Genomic DNA, 19,888 nt, shown 5'->3' with positions numbered 1-19,888 from the left:
CTAATCTGGACCACAGTCTCGTTCTCTTTTAGCCTAAATACCAGGCTACTACCAGCATTTTTAGCTTTCGTCCGATCCCCACTATCCGCTATCGGCCATCTTAAAAAGCTGGTACTTAACCTAGTTCTCTTTACCGTGTCACATGTAATTATTCTTTAGTTTGTAGTGGTATGATTGGTCTTGTTATGTCAAAATGGCATGTAAATTTGGTTTACTTTTTATCAGGATAACTCTGACGACAGACAACCGTACCATGGGTATCATCTTTTACCTGTTTGGGGCAATGGTTCTAGGAGCTGGAGTGAACGGGCAAAGTAAGTTTGCACTTACAGAGTAAGTCCTATAGTTAAACATAGAGTCTACCGAGCCAACGTGGTCGGACGGTACAGACAACATATCCCTGTAAAATAGCGTCCCCTGAAAACGATTAGATATTGATTCAATAGCTATTAACTATCTATAGAGACTTTTTCCGTTTACGTCATAGTCATTACGATTTGAATCCCCCGGCTAGCGGCCATATTGGCGTGTAATTAAATTAAGAAGTAGCGTGTATACATGTTGAAGAAACTCTAATAAGCTAGTTCGGAGTTGCTACTACGCATGTGCAGTGTCAAAGGTGAAGGCCCCTGAGACTTAAATAAAACCCGTCTGTGTATTGTTATGCAAATCGAGTCAATGTCAAGACGAGCACTGTTTGCAAGCCGAGCACTGTTTGCAAGCACCTTTGACACTGCACATGCGTAGTAGCAACCGTGAACCAGCTTATCCAATATGGCGTGAACGACGTCAAATGACGAACCTGCATTGGATATTGATAGAATCATCATCATATCAGGTTGCTTGCCCGGACTAAAGCAACTCTCTCCCTCCAGACGACAAGGTCCGCCATAAGCTAGTTCGGAGTTGCTACTACGCATGTGCAGTGTCAAAGGTGAAGGCCCCCGGCTCGTATACAGTGCTCGCCTGGACATTGTCTAGATTTGCATAACAACTGTCTAGATTGGCATAACAACGCCCCGACTGTCTTTGTTCACGTCTCCGGGGCCTTCACCTTTGACACTGCACATGCGTAGTAACAACTCCAAACTAGCTTTCTAAGTGCTCTAGGCCTTAAGCCCGCACCCCAACCTCCGCGCGATCCCCAGCAAGTTGGTAAATGTAGGTCTGTCAGGGTCGCCCGACACTGGAGTGCCCATGAGTTGGTGTCCAGAGTAAGAGTTCATGATCATTGATTGATAGAATCTTGATTGATGATAAGCCCATTCGCAGATTCGAGTATGTATGTGCCCCTGGATTGTAAACAGTTCTCGTCTCGACATTGTCTCAATAAGCTAGTTCGGAGTTACTACTACGCATGTGCAGTGTCAAAGGTGAAGGCCCCCGCGACGGAAACAGTGCTCGCCTCCACATTGTCTCGATTTGCATAACAACGCCCAGACGGGTCTTGTTTCCGTCGCGGGGGCCTTCACCTTTGACACTGCACATGCGTAGTAGCAACTCCGAACTAGCTTATTTGCATAACAATGCCCATGCGGGTTTTCTTTACGTCTCAGGGGCCCTTCACCTTTGACACTGCACATGCGTACTCGACTGGGTTTATTGCTAGAATTTTGGCTGAACATCGACTTGATATTGATTGAATATTGATTACGGACATCGTTTTCAGGGGGCCTGTCCAACCTTGTGGTGTTGGACGTGGACGTGGACTACATCACCATTGGTTGGACCGTCTCTCCCGGGTGGAACGTGTCCAGCTACCGTGTGCGCTATGAATCATGGCGGGAAGGCTCTTACCGGGACCTGTCCCCCGCCCCCGGTGTAAACGACACCACCGCCACCATCACTGGACTCCACGCCAACGAGACCTACACCATCACTGTGACGTCATTCGGAGCTAACGGCGAGATAACGTCTCAAGTCAGCACAGAAGAAGTCACAGGTGGGTTTCATTTATTTTGTTTCCTGCCTGTGTTAAATGTGAAGGCCCCCCGGCTTGTAAACAGTGCTCGTCACGACATTGTCCAGATTTGCATAGCAACACCCCGACAGGTTTTGTTTACGTCTCGGGGACCTTCACCTTTGGCACTGCACATGCGTAGTAGCAACCGTGAACTAGCTAAGTCGAGTCTGCATGTGCAGTGTCAAAGGTTAAGGCCCATGAGACAAAAATCCGTCTGGGCGTTGTTATGCAAATCGAGACATATCGACAGAACTGTTTACAAGCCAGGGGGCTCCACCTTTGACACTGCACATGCGTATTTGAATCTACGAAAGCGCTTATTACCTAGTACTTGCTTTCGAGCAAGTGTTCCTTGTCAGACTACCTTCCCCACATTCCCTATCAATCTGTGTCATAGATGGTTGCTCTCCAAGCAGAGGTTAGGTCTCGACCTGTTTCTGACGTGTTTTCAGGCGTTTTTGTGTGATCTATAGTTTGTCAGGTTTTCTTTTTGTCCACCAGCCAAACCTCTGCCGGCGGACGAAAAGAAACAGTGTAAGTGTCCGTTTCGAAACCCTTACGGTGAAATCGGACAGCAGCAAACAGATCAATATGGAAAACAATAACGGCCCGTCTCAGTGTGAACTGAAAAGCGGCAAAGATGATGATACAGTGAAAGGGTAGTGTAGATGTGCCCCCCTCCCACCCTGTATATTAACCGTTCTTTAATTTCATCTCAGACTATTACATAATGTCGGTGCTGTGCGACCAGACCCACATGGAGATCTCGTTCCCATTGGATGGTCTCCCTGGTGTCAACGCGGCAGGGCTACATCTGCTTGATTCTAGTTGCCTAGCGACGGTGGACGAATACTACGTCACATTGAGGACTGGGCTGCAGGAGTGTGGGACGATCCAAGAGGTATGTTGGTTGTTAACAAATAACTTTATGATATCCATGAGATACTCTGGTGTGAGACTTTTCCTTTGATATTTGATGACGGAATAATTTATATGATTATTATTTTGTATAATTTTGATCTATTTCTTTATAAATTGTAAATTCTTTATAATTTGATAATATATAGTGTAATCACACTTATTATATAGCGCAATCTTACTTATTATGTTTACAATTCAATTTATTTTGCAGTTCCTCTTCTTTTCCATTTGTTTCATTAGGATTTATGGTGCAATTTCAATTTGTTATTTCCTTAATTTTGATTATGTATAATTTTGTAAAAAATCCCATTGTCTAGTTTAGGGGAGGCCCATGAAAAGCAAGCTAGGCTTCTGCCCCCCCCCCCCTGCATGGTTTATTTTTGCCCTGTCTATCTTTTTATAATTGTACATATGTGAATAAACAATAATAATGATAAACAATAATAAAGACATTTGTGTAAGCAACATTCTTGTAAAATTAAATGATGATGATAAGAATCACAAGGCAGACAATGTTTTTAATATGTAATCATATGACTTTATGATGACTATGTGACACTTCAATGTAAGACATTTGTGCAAGCAACAGTGTAATCGTGATGATAAGAATAACAAGACGAACAATGATTCAATAACGACCCCGTAGCTCACACTCATTTAGCAATGTAACGTTGGTAAACATAAAATCGCCATTTTTTCGATAATGCTTGATTGAAATCAATCTGGCAGAACAATAAACCATCCTTTTTTCTGTTATTCTGTCAGTATCATGTATTACCTTTGCACTATATATGTTAGATTTTCTCTCTAGTCGTGCTGACACCATACTATTTCAACTTGAAACTACCGTCCTCCGCACGCAGAATGACAGTGCTCTTGGACAGGTGCGAACATTATTTCGGGAGAGAAGATTCGTCATCAATATATGCCGCTAATTAGCTTTTATACAGCAGCTGTTGTGCCCATCTTGACTTGAAGAGAGTGCCAAGGTCATATAAACGTGACCAAAGAGAAATAAATACACGGCAAAACGGTCGTACCGCATACATCAGGCTTTCGGTAACATCCCGTTTGTTGAGTTGGTAGAACGTCACTCAAAGTCGACATCCACCGTCATGGCAACGTGTACATTATTCATGGAAAGTTAGCTGGATGCCGTAGCAATGGTAATACTACTATGTTCATGTGTTCGTTGTTGTGTTAGGAGCAAACTTTGAGGAAAATATCATCCTCAGTCCACCATCACACGCATCATTTAGACAAAAAAGTGTTCCTCACAAACCTTTGTCGTCTGCTCGACAACAGGATTCTGGGTAATAATATGACGGCGGGAAAATACACGTGCCGTAGGTTGTAGCAACAAAGAGGAGTTTTGATGATTGATCGCACTTAGAATCCAGTTGCAGGTTAGCAAAAGAGATTAATGTAATAAGTTGTCTTGTGAATAATTGTGCTTAGCAGGAAGAGGATGTGACATTTGTCTTATAAACCAGCGAACAACCGTGTAGTGTGATTCTCCCACGACGCCCCCAGACTCTGTCAATAAGGGACAGAGAGTTTTTGACGTCGCCAACGTCTAATGCATGGTAATCGAAGCTTTTCAGCCAGTGTTCTGAATACGTTAGTCTATCCGGTTTGCATTGCTGGCGTTATAACTGATTTTGCAAGTAGCACATATCCCTAAAATACACCGTTTCTAAAAATGGCGAATTTAAATACCCCGCGAATTTATGTTAACCAACGTTACTTCTTTATCTTTTCAGAACTATGGAAATGACAAGTTCAGGTTTAGGAACAGGGCCCTGGCGGAATCGGAGCTGGACTCAAACGGCGCGCAGCGATACCAGCCTTTCGCTCGGCCGTTTTACTGCGAGTTCGTCCGACTTTATGCCAAATCACTGGAACGGAACCTTCTATACACCGTCCCCGACTCAAGGTTTGACCAAGTCTGTTGTTTGTTTGCTTTTCAGTTACCATAGCTTTGTATACATTCATCATTAATAGACTATTGGCTGTCCAAAGAGGCCTGGTAGAAATAATACAGTACATTGATGACGGTAAGACATCCAGGTAGTAAGATAAGCCAAAAATAGTTACTCAAGCAACTGGATAAAATTTTGAAACAGTCAGACGTTTCAGACAGCATCCGCTGTCTTTCGTCAGTGACTAAGGATCACTAAGGATAGGACTGGCAATTTGTCTTAACCTCAAACAAAATAACATATCCATTCAGAGTTTTGGTATAAATCTGGTTTCCCAGTCCTATCCTTAGTCACTGACGAAAGACAGCGGATGCTGTCTGAAACGTCTGTTTCAAAATTTTATCCAGTTGCTTGAGTAACTATTTTTTGCGTATAATACAGTTCAGTTCTGTGATTAGAAAATGTTACAAAATGACGTTGTACAGTCTTTTTAAAAATATCTGAACAGAACATACTGGCGTTTAACTTTTCATCGAGCATCACCTTAATGTCCTTTCATGATGTAGCGTGAACAAGTTCGTTGTGTTCACTACAGTTTGCAGTTTGAGATAGAACACGGCAACAACACCTTTACGTTCGACATGCACCTGTACACGTCCGCGGACTTCATCCACAAGTACGAGACTCAGGACTACCCCGTGCAGGTCAGGCATCTATTTAGCGCACTGTCGCATCATTACTTCTTGCGACTTAAAGTGCATAAGACACCAAGATATAACATGATGAATCTCTTCAACGATAACATTGGTCCCACACTAGTAGCCTTACCTGTTACAGTAACACACTATATCACTCCTAACGCGTGATGCCACATTAAAGCGGTCCCAATCCCTTCCCCATACAACAACATAGAACTCAATACCAAGCATCATATGCATTGCCATACCAACCCCTACCACTAGTACATGTCTTTCTTTCTTACTCTCCAAGCAGAGGATGGGTTCCGGCAGGTTTTTGACGTGTTTTAGGCGGTTTTGTCGGGCTTCCTACTTAGTCATTTTGTTGTTGTTGGATTGGCTAGACAGCAAAAATGACAAAGTAGAAAGCCCGACAAAAACGCCTAAAATCACGTCAAAAACCTGCCGGAACCCCTTCCTCTACTTGGAGAGTATTTCTTTCTTGTCGCTGCCGTACGGCAAGACAAATGACATGAACTTGGCCTTATCTGTTGTTTCAGTTCTTGCCGACCGATGACATGCACGTGGGGTTAGCCGTGCAGACGACCCTGACCAACCTCGAGCTGTTTGTCCAGGACTGCACCGCCACCCCTACGTCAGACAAGAACGATGGGACTAGACTAGACGTCATCGACAATGGGTGCGTTACACTGTACTAGCCTGGAGTCCAGCCTTGTTAGCTTTGGTCCACTCCGAACGTCGCTACATCGCCAACAATATCGACGTTGGGAGTGGACCAAACCTAACAAGGCTGGACTCCAGGCCACCCTACTTTATCAGCGCTGAAACCCGCTCGGAAAATGTTCGGCAAACCCTCCCGGTCTCAGCCCTGATCTTTTGAACGGAGATCTTGGCTTCTGGTGACGTCACTGACAGTTGCTCATAAGTAATTAATGAGCCAGCCTTATTTGGCGCAAATAGTCGTTAGTTGCTCATGAATAATCAAGTAGCGATGTAAGACGTACGCTGATTGGCTGATAGCTTTCCAGCGTCCGTTGCGGCTTTGCTCGAGAAGAGCTTTAGAAAACCCTCTGACTGAAAGCTGTTTGGTGGTGACGTCGCCAGAAGCGTGTTCAGGGGCTCGGAAGGGCAGGGCCGCTATGGGAGGTAACGAACATATCGGGTCTGCTGGGAGGCTAGAGTAGGCCAAAGTCACACTGGCATTGTCACGAGTCCGTATTGAGGTCACGTGTTCTAAATGACTGTTCATTCGAACCAGATGGAGGCAGCCCCAAAAAAATCAGAGTGACTTGACACGATTCGGAGATCACTTTCGTACGTTTCAAGGTGCCATTACTTTTCTTCGATTCAGCGTCATTAGAATGTACTGGTTCTTGTAATGGTAGAACCAGTCAATACTAGTACATGAGATGAAATTGAAAAAAAAAAGTTTGAACATGACAACGTCACTGACTTACCTCGTCATCAGTATTCAATCAAGGAGGCTAAATGTTGTTTATCTGACTGTCTTACCTACATCACCGTGACAGAGAGACTTGTATATAGTATAGTCGAAGCCTTACTGGTAAGGGGGATAGAGGTCGTATTTCTCTGCCGGTTGCATTGCTTCACCAATTTCTTAAGCCTGTTCTCACTCCAGGTGTGACAAAGACACGACATTAGTCACACAGAGCGACGGGTCGGACCCGCTGGTTCACCAGTTCTCCGTCCAAGCCTTCACTTTTCCCAATTCAACGGAAAACGTGGTAAATATTTAATATGTTTTTCTGCTTTCTTTCCATTGCCCTTGTGTTAAGTAGCTTCTAAGCAGAACTGAAAGGAAGATACTGAAAACAATGTTTAATGCGTGCAAAGTCAAGTCAAGTCAAGTCAAAGCCTTTATTTTACTTCGAATGCTTGTTCGGCCATAATATGGCCGCTTTTGTGCAGGTTTGTTCGTTCACGTGGTTACGTTAAAATGATCGGGATAAGTAGCTTTGACAAATTGAATGTAGAAATGTAGACAACCACCGTCAACCTTTCGCATGGCCTGCAAACAAGCCAGTGCTGGTGGTAGGAACTTTGTAACTCCAAACCCTTACACACCGGCAGCCTCGCTTTGTTGCAAACAGACGCACGTTCACGCCAAGAATGTGCTCTCGCGGGAATACAATTCAATACAATCAAAATGACGACAGTATCTGGAATGAGGTCTATTGCGTTTTTGGTCAGATATCTGAATATTTGTGTTTTTTTGTAATGAGGTCTATTGCGTTTTTGGTCAGATATCTTAATATTTGTGTGTTTTGTTTACAGCTGTACCTCCACTGCACCATGGTGGTGTGCATGGCTGACGACACGTCATCCCGCTGCGCACAGGGATGTGTGGAAGAGCGCAGGCGCAGAGACGTGTCGGACCGCGACAGTGCCGTGCGAGTGGATAAGAAGGGAGGGGATTTTCAGAGCAAGGTAGTGTCCATCAGCCAGGGGCCCATCGTACTCCTGCAGGCGAGCCCCTCGGAACGTAAGGCAAACTTCATTTTATAAAAGACACAGCTGTTTGATAAGCACCCCACCTCCCAAATTTGATGACACCTGACATTTTAATGTATTTTTGTATTTTATTGGTCAGAATTACCCGCAATGTCAGCCTTTCTAGCGCTGAATTGATGCAGGGTTTTACAGGTTTCACACAATACAGAACATATAATATCTTATGATATCCACAATTGCATTTTGTGGAACGGTCGCAAGGGTCTGGGCGGCCATCAGGTGACACTTTCCCCAACCGAAGTCAGGTACCGACACATGTAGACATTTTACATGTACTAGTTCGGCAATGTACTGTCTATGACTGACTGGCAGTAGCAGCAGTAGTAGTAGTAGTAGTACATTTACGGTAGCCCCATGCCATGTGCAACATATTCATTTTGTGGTAGCATTACGGAAGGCCCCACCTCTACTCCTCGTCTTGCAGTAGAACTAACCAAGCAATGGCACTGGAGTGTAGGCATTGTTGCTCATCGTTACTTATCAATTGTGAAGACGAAAATATCTGGAAGATGGCGTCTCAAAATTCAACACAATCAGACTAATCTAGCTTAATCCCCTACGTGCGTGTAGTCAGCAGTGCAACACTGATGTCCTCGGCGTAAACACGCAAAAGGTTTATGCTGCGCTTGATAATGTTTGCTGACTACAATGATTTAGAGTGGGCAAATTAAACAATAAAACACCAAACACGAATAATTACTTTTGTTTTTCTGCGCTGAAGCACACAGTCTTCAACTTGGCAGCTATCATGTCAATTGTATCAACAACGTTAGGAATGCTTTCTCTCTCTTGTCACAATCATTGCAAAGTGCACTTATTAGAACCTGAGCTGCAACTTCAATGAAATGCATGATAATATCTACACTTTTCTCAATAATCTCTCCATGGGATATGGATAACCTTACAAGTGTTAATGAATTTTCTGTTCATTTTCACGATTGCATCTCGAAGGACTACTATGCATACTTATGAATCCCAACACTTTCAAAAGTCTATTACGTAGATAAATTTGATATGCCATGTAAAAGTAAAATACGGTACTTTGTGGTGTTGTCTAAGTGTCAAGTGGAGCCCATTCTTAAACATGTACTTTAAAGTCGAGTCAGTTAACCAAGTCTTGTCATCAAAGAGACAACGTCATTTGATTTGTACAAAAAAGTTTTGCAACATTTGTTTTCCGTTTCCCCCAGAAGCGGAGATGGACAATCCTCCCATACCGACTGCCGTGGGCGTTATACTGGGTGCTGCGGCCGTGGTTCTTATAGCTCTAGCCGTCCTCGCTCTGTGGTACAAACGGGAAAGGACCGGGACGTTAAACACAGACGTTGGTGTTACTGGTAAGTTTGTTTGTTTTTTAATCAGAAAACAAGATACACATGGACACGGACATAGTGGCGCTACACTCAAGTACATAGACTTATTTTACAGCGCCACAGAAAAACTTAGAATTAGAATAGACAATGACAAACTTAAGCAAGTTTCTGAACAAACGTAACATAAATAAGATAAGATATGACTGAAGTAAAGCGTATCAAATTAATGATAGTAAAAACGTAGCTGAATATTTAAATACACAAAGTGATTGAACTATGAAATACATAATACATACAACTGTACCGACCCTTGATTAATGTTAAGGTAATATTCACAGATGATTCAAGACGATTCCAAGTAGAAGTACTTAGAACCTCCCTGAATCATCTATAAAGTTTTGTATCATACTGGTAAGTTTGATGTATCGTATGTGATGGACAGGTTTGAAATTGAATATGGAAGTCAGACATTAAAAGGAAGACCGGTTTCATGAATGTACAAATTGATAAAGTACACACTTGTGGCAACCATAATTTCGATCCGACCACAGTCAAAATCAAGTAAATACGCAAAGGCTCAGACAAACAAACAAATCAAACAAAACTTTGAAGGAAAGCCACACAGCAACAAAAGTTTCTGGTTGTACCTATGGATTGGAAGAGCATATTAGGCTTAAAACTGATGACAAATGCCCGAACCGCAATTATATACAAAACGATGCCGGCTAACAAAAATCACGTGTCATGTCTCTCCTTTTTTGCCCAGGTAACAACGGCCACGCCCACCAGATGGAAAATAACTGGTCATGTCACGTGCAGACTGCTACCGTAGAAATCTGACGTCATCACAGCTGTAATATGGCGGATGTCCGCACATACTTCCTAGATGTCAGCGTTTCAAAGTGGTAGATGCCTTGCTGAACAACCGGACACGTGTGAATGCTTCCAAACTACAAGAAGCTGTTTTTGACATAAATTTGAAAAGAAAAAGAAAAAAATATGAAAATTGATCTAAAAATCAGCCTTGTATTCAACAAATTTTTTCTATATTGCTACCTGTCATATTGTTCAAGAGAATTTATACATATTTCAAGTGTCCTATGAAATGAATATATATGCAGCACTTTTACACAGATATTTATAGAAATGTAGATTATAATCGTAAAGAAATGGTTACAGGTATATCGACTTATTCTATGTAGTCCTTTAAAGCACATCGGCATCAAACATTTGACACCATACGTAACGAATGATGTAATACTGTTTTGAAAATTTCATTGTCATACGCTGATATTTTCTAATGGACTGTTATTGTTGCAATGTTGCACACATTGTGAAACATGCTCTATATTACTTCAAAATTCAATAAATCCTGTGCGTTGAATGCATGCAAACCTTGTCCAGTGTTTATCTCATTCCGAATCTTCCTGGGGCAAATATCATTCAGGGATGATTATATTCTAATTCATAAACAACAAGACTGACTTTTTGTAGACCAACGTAGTGTTGGTTTTATTGAGTGACAATAAGCTAGTTCGGAGTTGCTACTACACAGGTGCAGTGTCAAAGGTGAAGGCCCCCGGCTCGTATACGGTGCTCGCCTGGACATTGTCTAGATATGCATAACAACTGTCTATATTTGCATAACAACGCCCCGACTGGCTTTGTTCACGTCTCGGGTGCCTTCACCTTTGACACTGCACATGCGTAGTAACAACTCCGAACTAGCTTATTGTCACTCAATGAAACCAACACTACGTTGGTCTACAAAAAGTCAGTCTTGTTGTTTATGAATTAGAATCAGTAACAAATGTCCTTAGCTATGACCACAGCAAGAGCTGAGGGATGTCGTTGAAATGATTAACTATATTGCTAAGATGTAAGCCAGACAGTCTACATCTACGCCAAAGCCGATCATTTAGTACATCTAGTAAGTGTTGTACAACAAGTGCTGATAGCCAGAATGATCTTCAAAAGAATGCAAGCTAGTAGCTATAGGAAACAAGCATGTTTAAACGCACACGCCAACAGCACGGAGAAATGTGGATTGAAACGGTAACAGTCTCTCAAGCAGGCTTTGGGAACGACGTAAGATAGATTTCGAGATGACGGATCATGACAGCTCCTACAGACCTTCTTAAACCCAGCATATTTCCACTTTCAAGGGACACTCACCATTCTAACAATCTAAGACCACACTGACTTTATTTTGTGGATGACATCCGCGCACATCCATTGTCGTCCGTTTGTCCTAGCCTCCGATGCAGACTCCTCCCGGCTGTTTTCTTTTTCAAGTTACAGTTTTTATATTATTACATTTTTTTTCTTATTGCTGGCCGGGAAGGAGTCTGCGTCCACTCGGCGTCTCAAATGAAAGAAGATTAAAAAAGTCTTTCAGAGAGGCTATTAACATGTTCGCGCAAGGGCGATTCACATGTTCTCTGAAAGACGCCGAGTGGACGCAAACTCCTTCCCGGCCAGCAATAAGAAAAAAAAAATGTAATAGTATAAAAACTGTAACTTGAAAAAGAAAACAGCCGGGAGGAGTCTGCATCGGAGGCTAATTTCTATGGCTATACAGCTTTTTGTAATACGCTACATTTCTTTAGCTTTAAAACGGACCTAGTACTTTAATGTGGTTAAACATCTTTTCCGAGTCTTGTTCAATCTGGGTATTGCAAAATCTGAAACGTGTCGATCTTCTCATGCAGGTCACCTAACAGACATGCACAGTGATATGCAATGAAGTTTAGGCTCTGCTAGTCTGTATAACGCAAACTCCAGCTGTCCGGGGGGAGGGGGGTTCTCTCCCCTCCCCTTGGGCGGCGAGGCGGTTACAGGACGGCGAGCCGTTACAGGAGGCTTGATTGAATTCAGGCAAAGGCTCTGCTAGGGCTTGATTACCTAACCAAGGGAGTTAAGTACTGTTTTTGACTATATGTTCTGTATGTCTGTCAAGTGGATCCTAGTGATCCCATCCTATGTGTGTTTTTGCACTGCAGTTTCTGCATGTTCCGCCAGAGGGTGCTTACCGCCTGAGGGGTGAAGTATGATATCATTACTACGACGCCTGTATTGTAACGTGCATTCTCACACCGCAGAAACATTCTTGTGTGTATGATTCAGTACGTAATCCTTGTAGGTTATTACCTTTCCCACACAGTCACCTTTTCTTATCATAATCTGAAGAACTGTGTGGTATTGTTCTCTGTCAGACACCTGGAATTTCCACACGAAGCCTTCGGGCGATAATTACGCCCTGCTATATTAACCGCTGAGGACTTTCAAGGCTAGGTCGTCCTGTTTTTCATTTGTAAACACTCGGACAAGACAGACAGACTATGGTGTTGAATGTCGCTGTCCTTGTCCGACAGAAGGTGACAACACTTCAACAGTAGTGATTGAGATTGCTGTTGTCCAATGGTCGCCAGAAGCAGGTGCAATGAAACCAAAGTCAAGATTTTTACTGCATTGTTTCTCCCTAATGCAAACCATTGTAAGGTATGCCAACCCACTGCGGGACAGGTGAACTCTCGCGACGGGGGCGACCTTTTTGCCCATTGAAGCGTTGCTGAACAGCGAACATTTATCGATCGGTCTCTCTACCCTTCTGTCGCAAACAGACCCCGCCATGGACGCGGTAACAGGTTCCGCCGACTCGGTATTTGACGAACCGGACACCACCGTCTCGACTACCGGCACGGTGGAGCTGATCGCCCGGCAGGACGACCACAGGGGCACGCTAGAGGTAACCGTGGTACGGGCCCGGCTAGACAAGACCGCCGCACGTAAGGTACAGGACAAGACGCGAAAAAGAAACCGAGCCAGCCATCGACCTGGCGGTAGCTGTGACCCGTATGTCACAGTTGAACTTGGCGAGACGATTCTGACGACTAAAGTCGCCAGGCAAACTTACACCCCCATGTTCAACGACACCTTTCAGTTCGACTTGAGAAACACCACATATGACTCAGTGCTACATGTAAGTACAGATCTTCAATATAACTTGCATGGCTCGTGCAAACAATATGACACTTGTCGTATTGGTAGTCAGTCCTCACACCGCGTTGTTGAGAGTTGAAATGGAATGTTTGTTAACCGTTCACTTGTACTTTCTTTCGGAGGAGGATTAATGATTAAGCAATCAGCAAAACTTCATAGTTCACTTGAACTAATCTTTAGTTTCTCCCTGTCTACGAATTAACGAAGGCAAAACATACAGGGAGACGCCCCACACCCACAGACTCGTACACTGCACCCTCTGGCATTTAGCTTTGACCCTTACAAGTCTTTGCACAAATCATACGAGCCAATTCTAAAAGTAACACTTGACGTATGTTGAATAACCCTTAGTCGTGTATGTGTGCATTTCAATCTGTTTAGAGATTTAAAACGACACTTGTCGTCCTCGGTCTCCTTTAGAAACCAAGGCCACGTAACACGACACCCAGGCAATGGGCCATACCTTTGGCTCCATGTGCTGTGTTGTAAACAAACGAGTTAGAACTTGTTGGATCGGCACGGACTGACGGGATAGTCTTAAATTTCATTATCGTGTAGCGGCAAGTCTTCCCACAGTGATTAACGTAAAGTACTTTCTCCTCTGTTAACGTACGCTGTATGAAAAATATCTGGCGGCAGATGTTGATAAAAGAAAAAATGTATGTATTTCTTGCAGATAAGGGTTCAAAACTTCAGGACGTTCCGAAAGGACACGCCTGTAGGGGAGGTAAAGCTGCATGTGGGCGAGCTGGACCTGGGGAAAGTACAACAGTACGTCCTGAAAGCAGTAAGTTTTGTTTTACCGGTATATGATTGGCTAAACTTTATCGCGTGATCGGCCTGGCTTGGCCAATCAGAAACGATCGACCTTTTCTGATCAATCATGGAGTAACGTATTGAGGTCACTTGGTGGCGCCGAATGGCAGCCGCCCAGACCCTTGCGACAGTTCTACTTTATTTTATTTTATTTTTATTTTATTTTATTTTATTCAAATTGCAACGGCAATACAAAGACCACCCAGGCAGCGTAGCTGATTTTGGGTGTCTGACACAGCACATCACATACAATTACAATGTTCAAAACTACGCAAACTGCAAGTGTGGATAAAATATGTATATGTTGTGTATTATGTGAAACTTGTAAACTATGCATCAATTCAGCACTAGAAAGGCTGCCATTGCGGGTAATTTCTGACCAATAAAAACATTATTATTATAACGATTCTCTTTTTCAAAGTCAAAGTTATCCCTCGCAGTTTTCTTCAATTTGAAGAATAGTGACATACATACACTAATTACTAGTAGCTACCATTCAAGTTTTGTTACACTTAATTCATTACAGCCAGTTATAGCTACCAGAGAAACAGAGGGCACGGATGATGAAAATCCACATGACACCGATCCAAACATCAACAGAGCTGAAGAAACCGCCTCACTCATGTCAACAACGGTGAGAGACCATAGTTGTTTGTTTCACTCCTAAAAATTATCGACGAATCCTTTCGATGACTACTACATTAACCACAATACAAGTTTTGTTGAAGTCTATTTTGCATAGTCAAGTTAGAGTCCATTCCAAGTCACCGAAAGGGTTGTCATTGTTACCACTTACAACTGTTTTTAATTCTTTGTAATCATTTGTCTATGAGATTTCATACTTTGGAAATATTTTGAATATTATTTCTATTTATTTGACCAGTTGTGTAAAACTTTGAAAATATCTATAATGTGGAATATGATATTTCTAATAGTTTCTAAATAATGGTTTGCAGCATTCTACCATTTTCTACCATTTTGCGTTTCGGCGCATGCGCGCCGGAACGCATTGTCCTGGCTTTTACCTTGCAGGAACCAGGGAAGCTTGGTTCAACACTGTGTCGCACACAATAAGACCTTATATAGCAATACGTTCCCAAATCCTTGTATAGCCGTTGCCTTATATGGCAAGAGAGCACGAAAAGGCAGGCAGGCTAGATTTGCATGTGACACAGGAGGGGGACCGCATGTAACTGCTACAACTGTTCGGAAATATCATTGCATTGTGGTTTCGGACTTTGATATCCTGAAAAATGACCATATTACATCTATTCCACAAGATTGCAGAAGAAAAAAAATGATTTCGTCAAGAAAACGACCAAAAATCGGCATAAATGATACCATATAGTGAGGTTATAGCATTACGTACAGAGTGACGGGTTACGTACCTCAGCTTGGCCGATCTGGCAACGCGACGCACTTCGGACCCAGAAACTCCGGGTTCGTGTCCGTGCATGGATTTTTTTTTTCTTTTTAGATATTGAATATCAAAAAAAAATATTGATATTATATTAATCTAATAATATCATATTTATGAATATCATTTTTTTCATTAATAAATAAAGAAATATTTTATATTTGTTATTTTCAAATATTCATTTAATATATACAAGGCCTTTGTCTTATGAACAGGACTTCATAGATTCCAAACCCGGCATTCGAATTTTTCTGTTCATTGTAATGGAAAATACCGTGCAGCGGCTCCTATGCGCGGTAAGATGATTCTTGCAAAACACTCGCCACTAAACTTCTATCCCCGATGTAAACAGAGGCTCTTGATGTTGTTTGCAAAACAGCGATTCTTTGTTACAGTAGCAAATGCTCCATTGTTCAGTATCGACTTCATTCAGACAACACGGACGTGGAAAGTGGCGCCGCTCGGCACAAAACTATGGGAATTTTCATGAATTTTAGCAAAATTACCCAGGAAAATAAGGAAGAAATGTTGTAAATGCGGAAACCAGAATAATACGGATGAGGTAGCTGTTGATTTGTTTGACATTTGGTAGTCATTTTAGATAGAACCTTAGCTGTTATGAACTTCTATTTCACTTAATTACCATAGTGCTGATGATTCAATGGTGCTTTTTCAAATTTTATGTTTTATTGCGTGCCATGTACTTAATTACATTGATAGCTTTTATAATGAGCCTATTATACATTTTACAAATAAGTACAAGTTGTAGGCCAAGACCAGCTTTTTCAAAAGCACTTAAGTTAAGTGACGTAACTTCAAAATTGCTTTCCCCAATCTGCCTTTCTCTATTAAAACAGTACTCATTTCCCAAAATGACAATTTTTCTTATAGACTGAACAGCCCTTGAGTGACTTCCTCTGGCAGATTTTACTTCAAGTAAAGGGAAAAGACAATTCACACTCATAAACGTAGCCGAAACGCCAGCTTTTTTTAAAAGCTCTTGTTTACAATTATTTGTAACATTTTGTAAATGGGTCAGTGGGCTGTGAAGAGAGCAATTCACACGTCTTTGCGAATTATGTTTGGGCACCATGCATAGATGGCTTGCCACAAAGGACCTAACAGTGTCCAGCAGTGAAATCTAAAAATACACAGAGGCAGACAACAGGGCTGGATTAGCACCTGCTTTTATGGGGGCAACTACCCTAATCCACTATTTAGAAAATGTTGTAAACATTTCTCTATATTTTGAAATTTAGAAGAATCACATAGACATTTGCAAATTATTCTAAATAAAGACATTTTTGTGCAGTCCCATTCAAAATGTTTCAAATATATGAAATTGGATTCAAATAAATTCAAATTTTCATCTTCAATTTTCTTGAAACATTTAGGACTATTGTGACTTAGATATTATTGTATTTAAAATACTTCAGACTAATAACAAATATCATTTAAAAACCCTCTTGATGTCTTGGAATTGACTCTACTAGCTTTGAAAGTGCTTTGTGTGTGTTGCTAAAGAACTTGAGGTACATTATCCATTCTTTCGTTTGAATGTTGCAAGCAATATACTTTCATTAACTACAAAATTTCCATTTTTCAGGACGGCCTTGGCACGGGGTCAAGGTCAATTTTACCTGGGTTTAAGGTAATATTTTAGTTTCCTTTTTAAGGGTTTTCTCCTCGTCATTCATCATTTGAATGTTTTCAGATAGTCTTGTTTTATGAGAATCTACGGAAGACATGTGGATACCAGTGAACAATACAATTATATTGGTGAAGTAAGAGTGTCTACCTGAGTTCTTTAATTGGTTCCTGGAAAACTTTTCGAAACCCCTTTGCATTGGCATATCTTGAATCCACTCTTCAATGTTTTTGATAAACATTGTAAATCTCTGACGTTTTGCCTTCCGTTATTACATACGAGGGGTGATCAATAAGTCCTCGGCCTCACCCAGAAGTAAGGTGCACAACTCAAATATCGGGGAATAATTTGAAAGAATAAAGGCTTTAATGAATGTCTACCAAAATTCAAATCGTTGTGATCATCAATTTTCACGTGACATCCAGTAACGTTAAGTGAGGTAGCAGGATAAAGACATGGATAATTGAGCTGCGACCTGAGGTGTGCGGGCCGACTTGCTCTGCTGAAAGTCAGATACCCGCTTCTTTTTAGTTGAAATAAGAAGGGAATGTTCATCAAACATTTTGACAAAAATTGACTGTCTTCGAAGATTTTATGCCGATTCATGGCATGAGAAACTCCACCCACACAGCTCTGATCACAGTTCACCCTTGCATTTCTCGCCACTTACCAACTGTTTTTAAATGGACGTCGACTGGAAAGTATTGACCACAATAATTTGATATTTGGTGGATATTGCTAAAAGATGTTATACTGTATACCTATGCCCCAAAATTTGATCTGTGCACCCGTTTATTTCTGGGTGAGACCGAGGTCTTATTGATCACCCCTCGTAGACACTCAGGGTGAAAGACCTGCACACTGCCGCCTTGGTTGGAGACATGGGGAAGGTCAACAAATTTCTTGAAGCCGGACATGACGTCAATGAGAAGAAAACGATACGGCTGTTTCCCCAAAACGTAAGCGTTTCACAGCATCTACTCACGGTTCGGTGCACTGATTTCACGCGACAAATGTAATTTGCAACAAACTCAGTCAAAGATACAAGAGATAAGAAAAAAGTTAAGGAAATTACTAATTGATTTTTACTTGACTTGAAGAAAAGACAAGTGTTTGAGTACTGAGTCGGTTTCATCTTCTTTGCAGTCGGCAGACGTTGTCAGTGAGCACGAGTTTCAGGAGGTGACGCCATTGCACTGCGCGGTGGTTGCTGGGAAGGCCAAGATTGTTTCCCGCCTTCTGCGATCTGGTGCTGACGCACTTGTGCGCAGTAAGGTCAGTTGAGGGGCCTTTCAAGTCGGGTTCATAATCCCATTGCGAACTGGAGAATTGATCTCTCTTCGAAGCAGCAAAGCGAAATTACAGAGAACAACCGAACGTCATCTTTCCTACAACTTTTTCAATTCAATTTCTTTATTAAGCCAATAATATACCAAACTTACAGACACACGAAAGGTAGTCTGAATGGCGTTGATATTTACAAATTGATAATTACAAAGACTTAACACACTTAAACATATATATATATACATCCCTAACATGACAGGCGTCCATCATTGCGTCCTACAGACACTTCTTGTGCCTACTTTGTCTTGTTAGACATAACGTTATGTCTTGAACATCAGATTGGTGCCGTCACTCGTCGATAAGACTAAAAGAAAATCCAATGAAATATGTTTCATTACAAGATGATGTCAAGCCAAAATTACTGTTTGGCTACATTGGAGAAAAAGTTTTCATTGGGAAAATGCCGTATCATTGGCGCGGGCATGGCAAGTTATAGAAATGGGGAAACCGTTAAATTAGGATATACCATGAGATACAAATATCTACTGTTTCTGAAGGTCACATTTTCTTTACCTTTAATTGAAGGATCTCCAGTCGGCCATGCACATGGCCACGTGGTTCGGCCATGGGCAGATCCTGGAGCTCCTGCTGCTCAAGTACGAAGTGGAGTATCAACAGAATATGAAGCAACAAGGAGTCACCGGGCCTTTATCTACAACGACCGACCGACTTCTAAACTGGGTGGACCCAACTATGCGGAAAGATCTGGTACGGCTTGTTCTGAAATTAGCATATTTTATGATTGACCGCCGGATCATGGCGTCTGATTGACCTCCGGATTGTGGCGTCGCGGTGACACAGTGGCAGGGTGTTTGGCCCTAGAACCCAGAGTTCGAGGCCGGGGTTCACTGATTTGTCCCGTTGGCGTTGTGTCCTTAGGAAAGGTACTTTACACGACGTTCTTCACTCCACTAAGGTGTAAATGAGTACCTAGCTTCGGTTAGGGACGTCCCTCGGATAGGACGTTAAATGGAGGTCCCGTGTTTGAGGAGAGCCACACCTCGAGCACGTTAAAGAGCCCACCGCACTTATCGAAAAGAGTAGGGGTCCTTCCCGGCGTGCAGTCGCTACAGACCCTTGTGATGCAGCCCCGCCGAATGTGCGCTCCTCTCAATTCAGCCCCTGGCTGCGAAGAGAGAGTAGTCGGCCCACCCGATAATAAAATAATAAGTAAAATCATGGTGTAAATGGGGAAATGTTCGCGGTTGTTTTATGTTCGCGGTTTCAACGCGAACTTAAAACCGCCGCTAACATTTTTGTCCGATACTGTAGCACTATGGGGCTATAGCGCTGCCGCAAACCTAAAACC

General features: G+C 42.2%; 3 protein-coding genes across 4 annotated transcripts in view; all 3 read left to right on the top strand.

Annotated features, from left to right (window-relative positions):
* The first annotated feature begins 229 nt into the window (after positions 1–229).
* Positions 230–6,230, top strand: LOC136436911 (oncoprotein-induced transcript 3 protein-like). Its single transcript, XM_066431307.1, has 6 exons — positions 230–314; positions 1,670–1,942; positions 2,683–2,864; positions 4,648–4,820; positions 5,402–5,510; positions 6,044–6,230. The coding sequence occupies exons 1-6, from the start codon at positions 254–256 to the stop codon at positions 6,200–6,202; spliced, it is 957 nt and encodes a 318-aa protein (XP_066287404.1). The 5' UTR covers positions 230–253; the 3' UTR covers positions 6,203–6,230.
* Positions 6,231–7,123: 893 nt separating this feature from the next.
* LOC136436910 (uncharacterized) lies at positions 7,124–10,737 on the top strand. 2 transcript variants are annotated; one of them, XM_066431306.1, is made up of 4 exons: positions 7,124–7,249; positions 7,800–8,007; positions 9,230–9,373; positions 10,116–10,737. In XM_066431306.1, exons 2-4 carry the CDS (start codon positions 7,818–7,820, stop codon positions 10,187–10,189), a joined length of 408 nt encoding a protein of 135 aa, XP_066287403.1. In that variant the 5' UTR covers positions 7,124–7,249; positions 7,800–7,817; the 3' UTR covers positions 10,190–10,737. The 2 variants fall into 2 exon arrangements, with proteins under 2 accessions (XP_066287403.1, XP_066287402.1); XM_066431305.1 differs by having other exon boundaries at positions 9,227–9,373.
* A 1,253-nt stretch (positions 10,738–11,990) lies between these two features.
* LOC136436918 (kinase D-interacting substrate of 220 kDa B-like) overlaps positions 11,991–19,888 on the top strand; it is a 20,396-nt gene continuing 12,498 nt past the window's right edge. The window contains exons 1-7 of the mRNA XM_066431315.1: positions 11,991–13,331; positions 14,028–14,138; positions 14,694–14,801; positions 17,191–17,235; positions 18,069–18,191; positions 18,379–18,507; positions 19,105–19,287. Coding sequence (XP_066287412.1) covers positions 12,981–13,331; positions 14,028–14,138; positions 14,694–14,801; positions 17,191–17,235; positions 18,069–18,191; positions 18,379–18,507; positions 19,105–19,287 — 1,050 coding nt within the window. The 5' untranslated portion in view covers positions 11,991–12,980. The remainder of the gene's footprint in view (positions 13,332–14,027; positions 14,139–14,693; positions 14,802–17,190; positions 17,236–18,068; positions 18,192–18,378; positions 18,508–19,104; positions 19,288–19,888) is intronic.

The sequence above is a fragment of the Branchiostoma lanceolatum genome, chromosome 6, assembly GCF_035083965.1.
Source record: "Branchiostoma lanceolatum isolate klBraLanc5 chromosome 6, klBraLanc5.hap2, whole genome shotgun sequence".
NCBI lineage: Eukaryota > Metazoa > Chordata > Leptocardii > Amphioxiformes > Branchiostomatidae > Branchiostoma > Branchiostoma lanceolatum.
The sequence above is the reverse complement of the archived record's forward strand: the minus strand, read 5'-3'. Positions and strand labels throughout refer to the sequence as shown.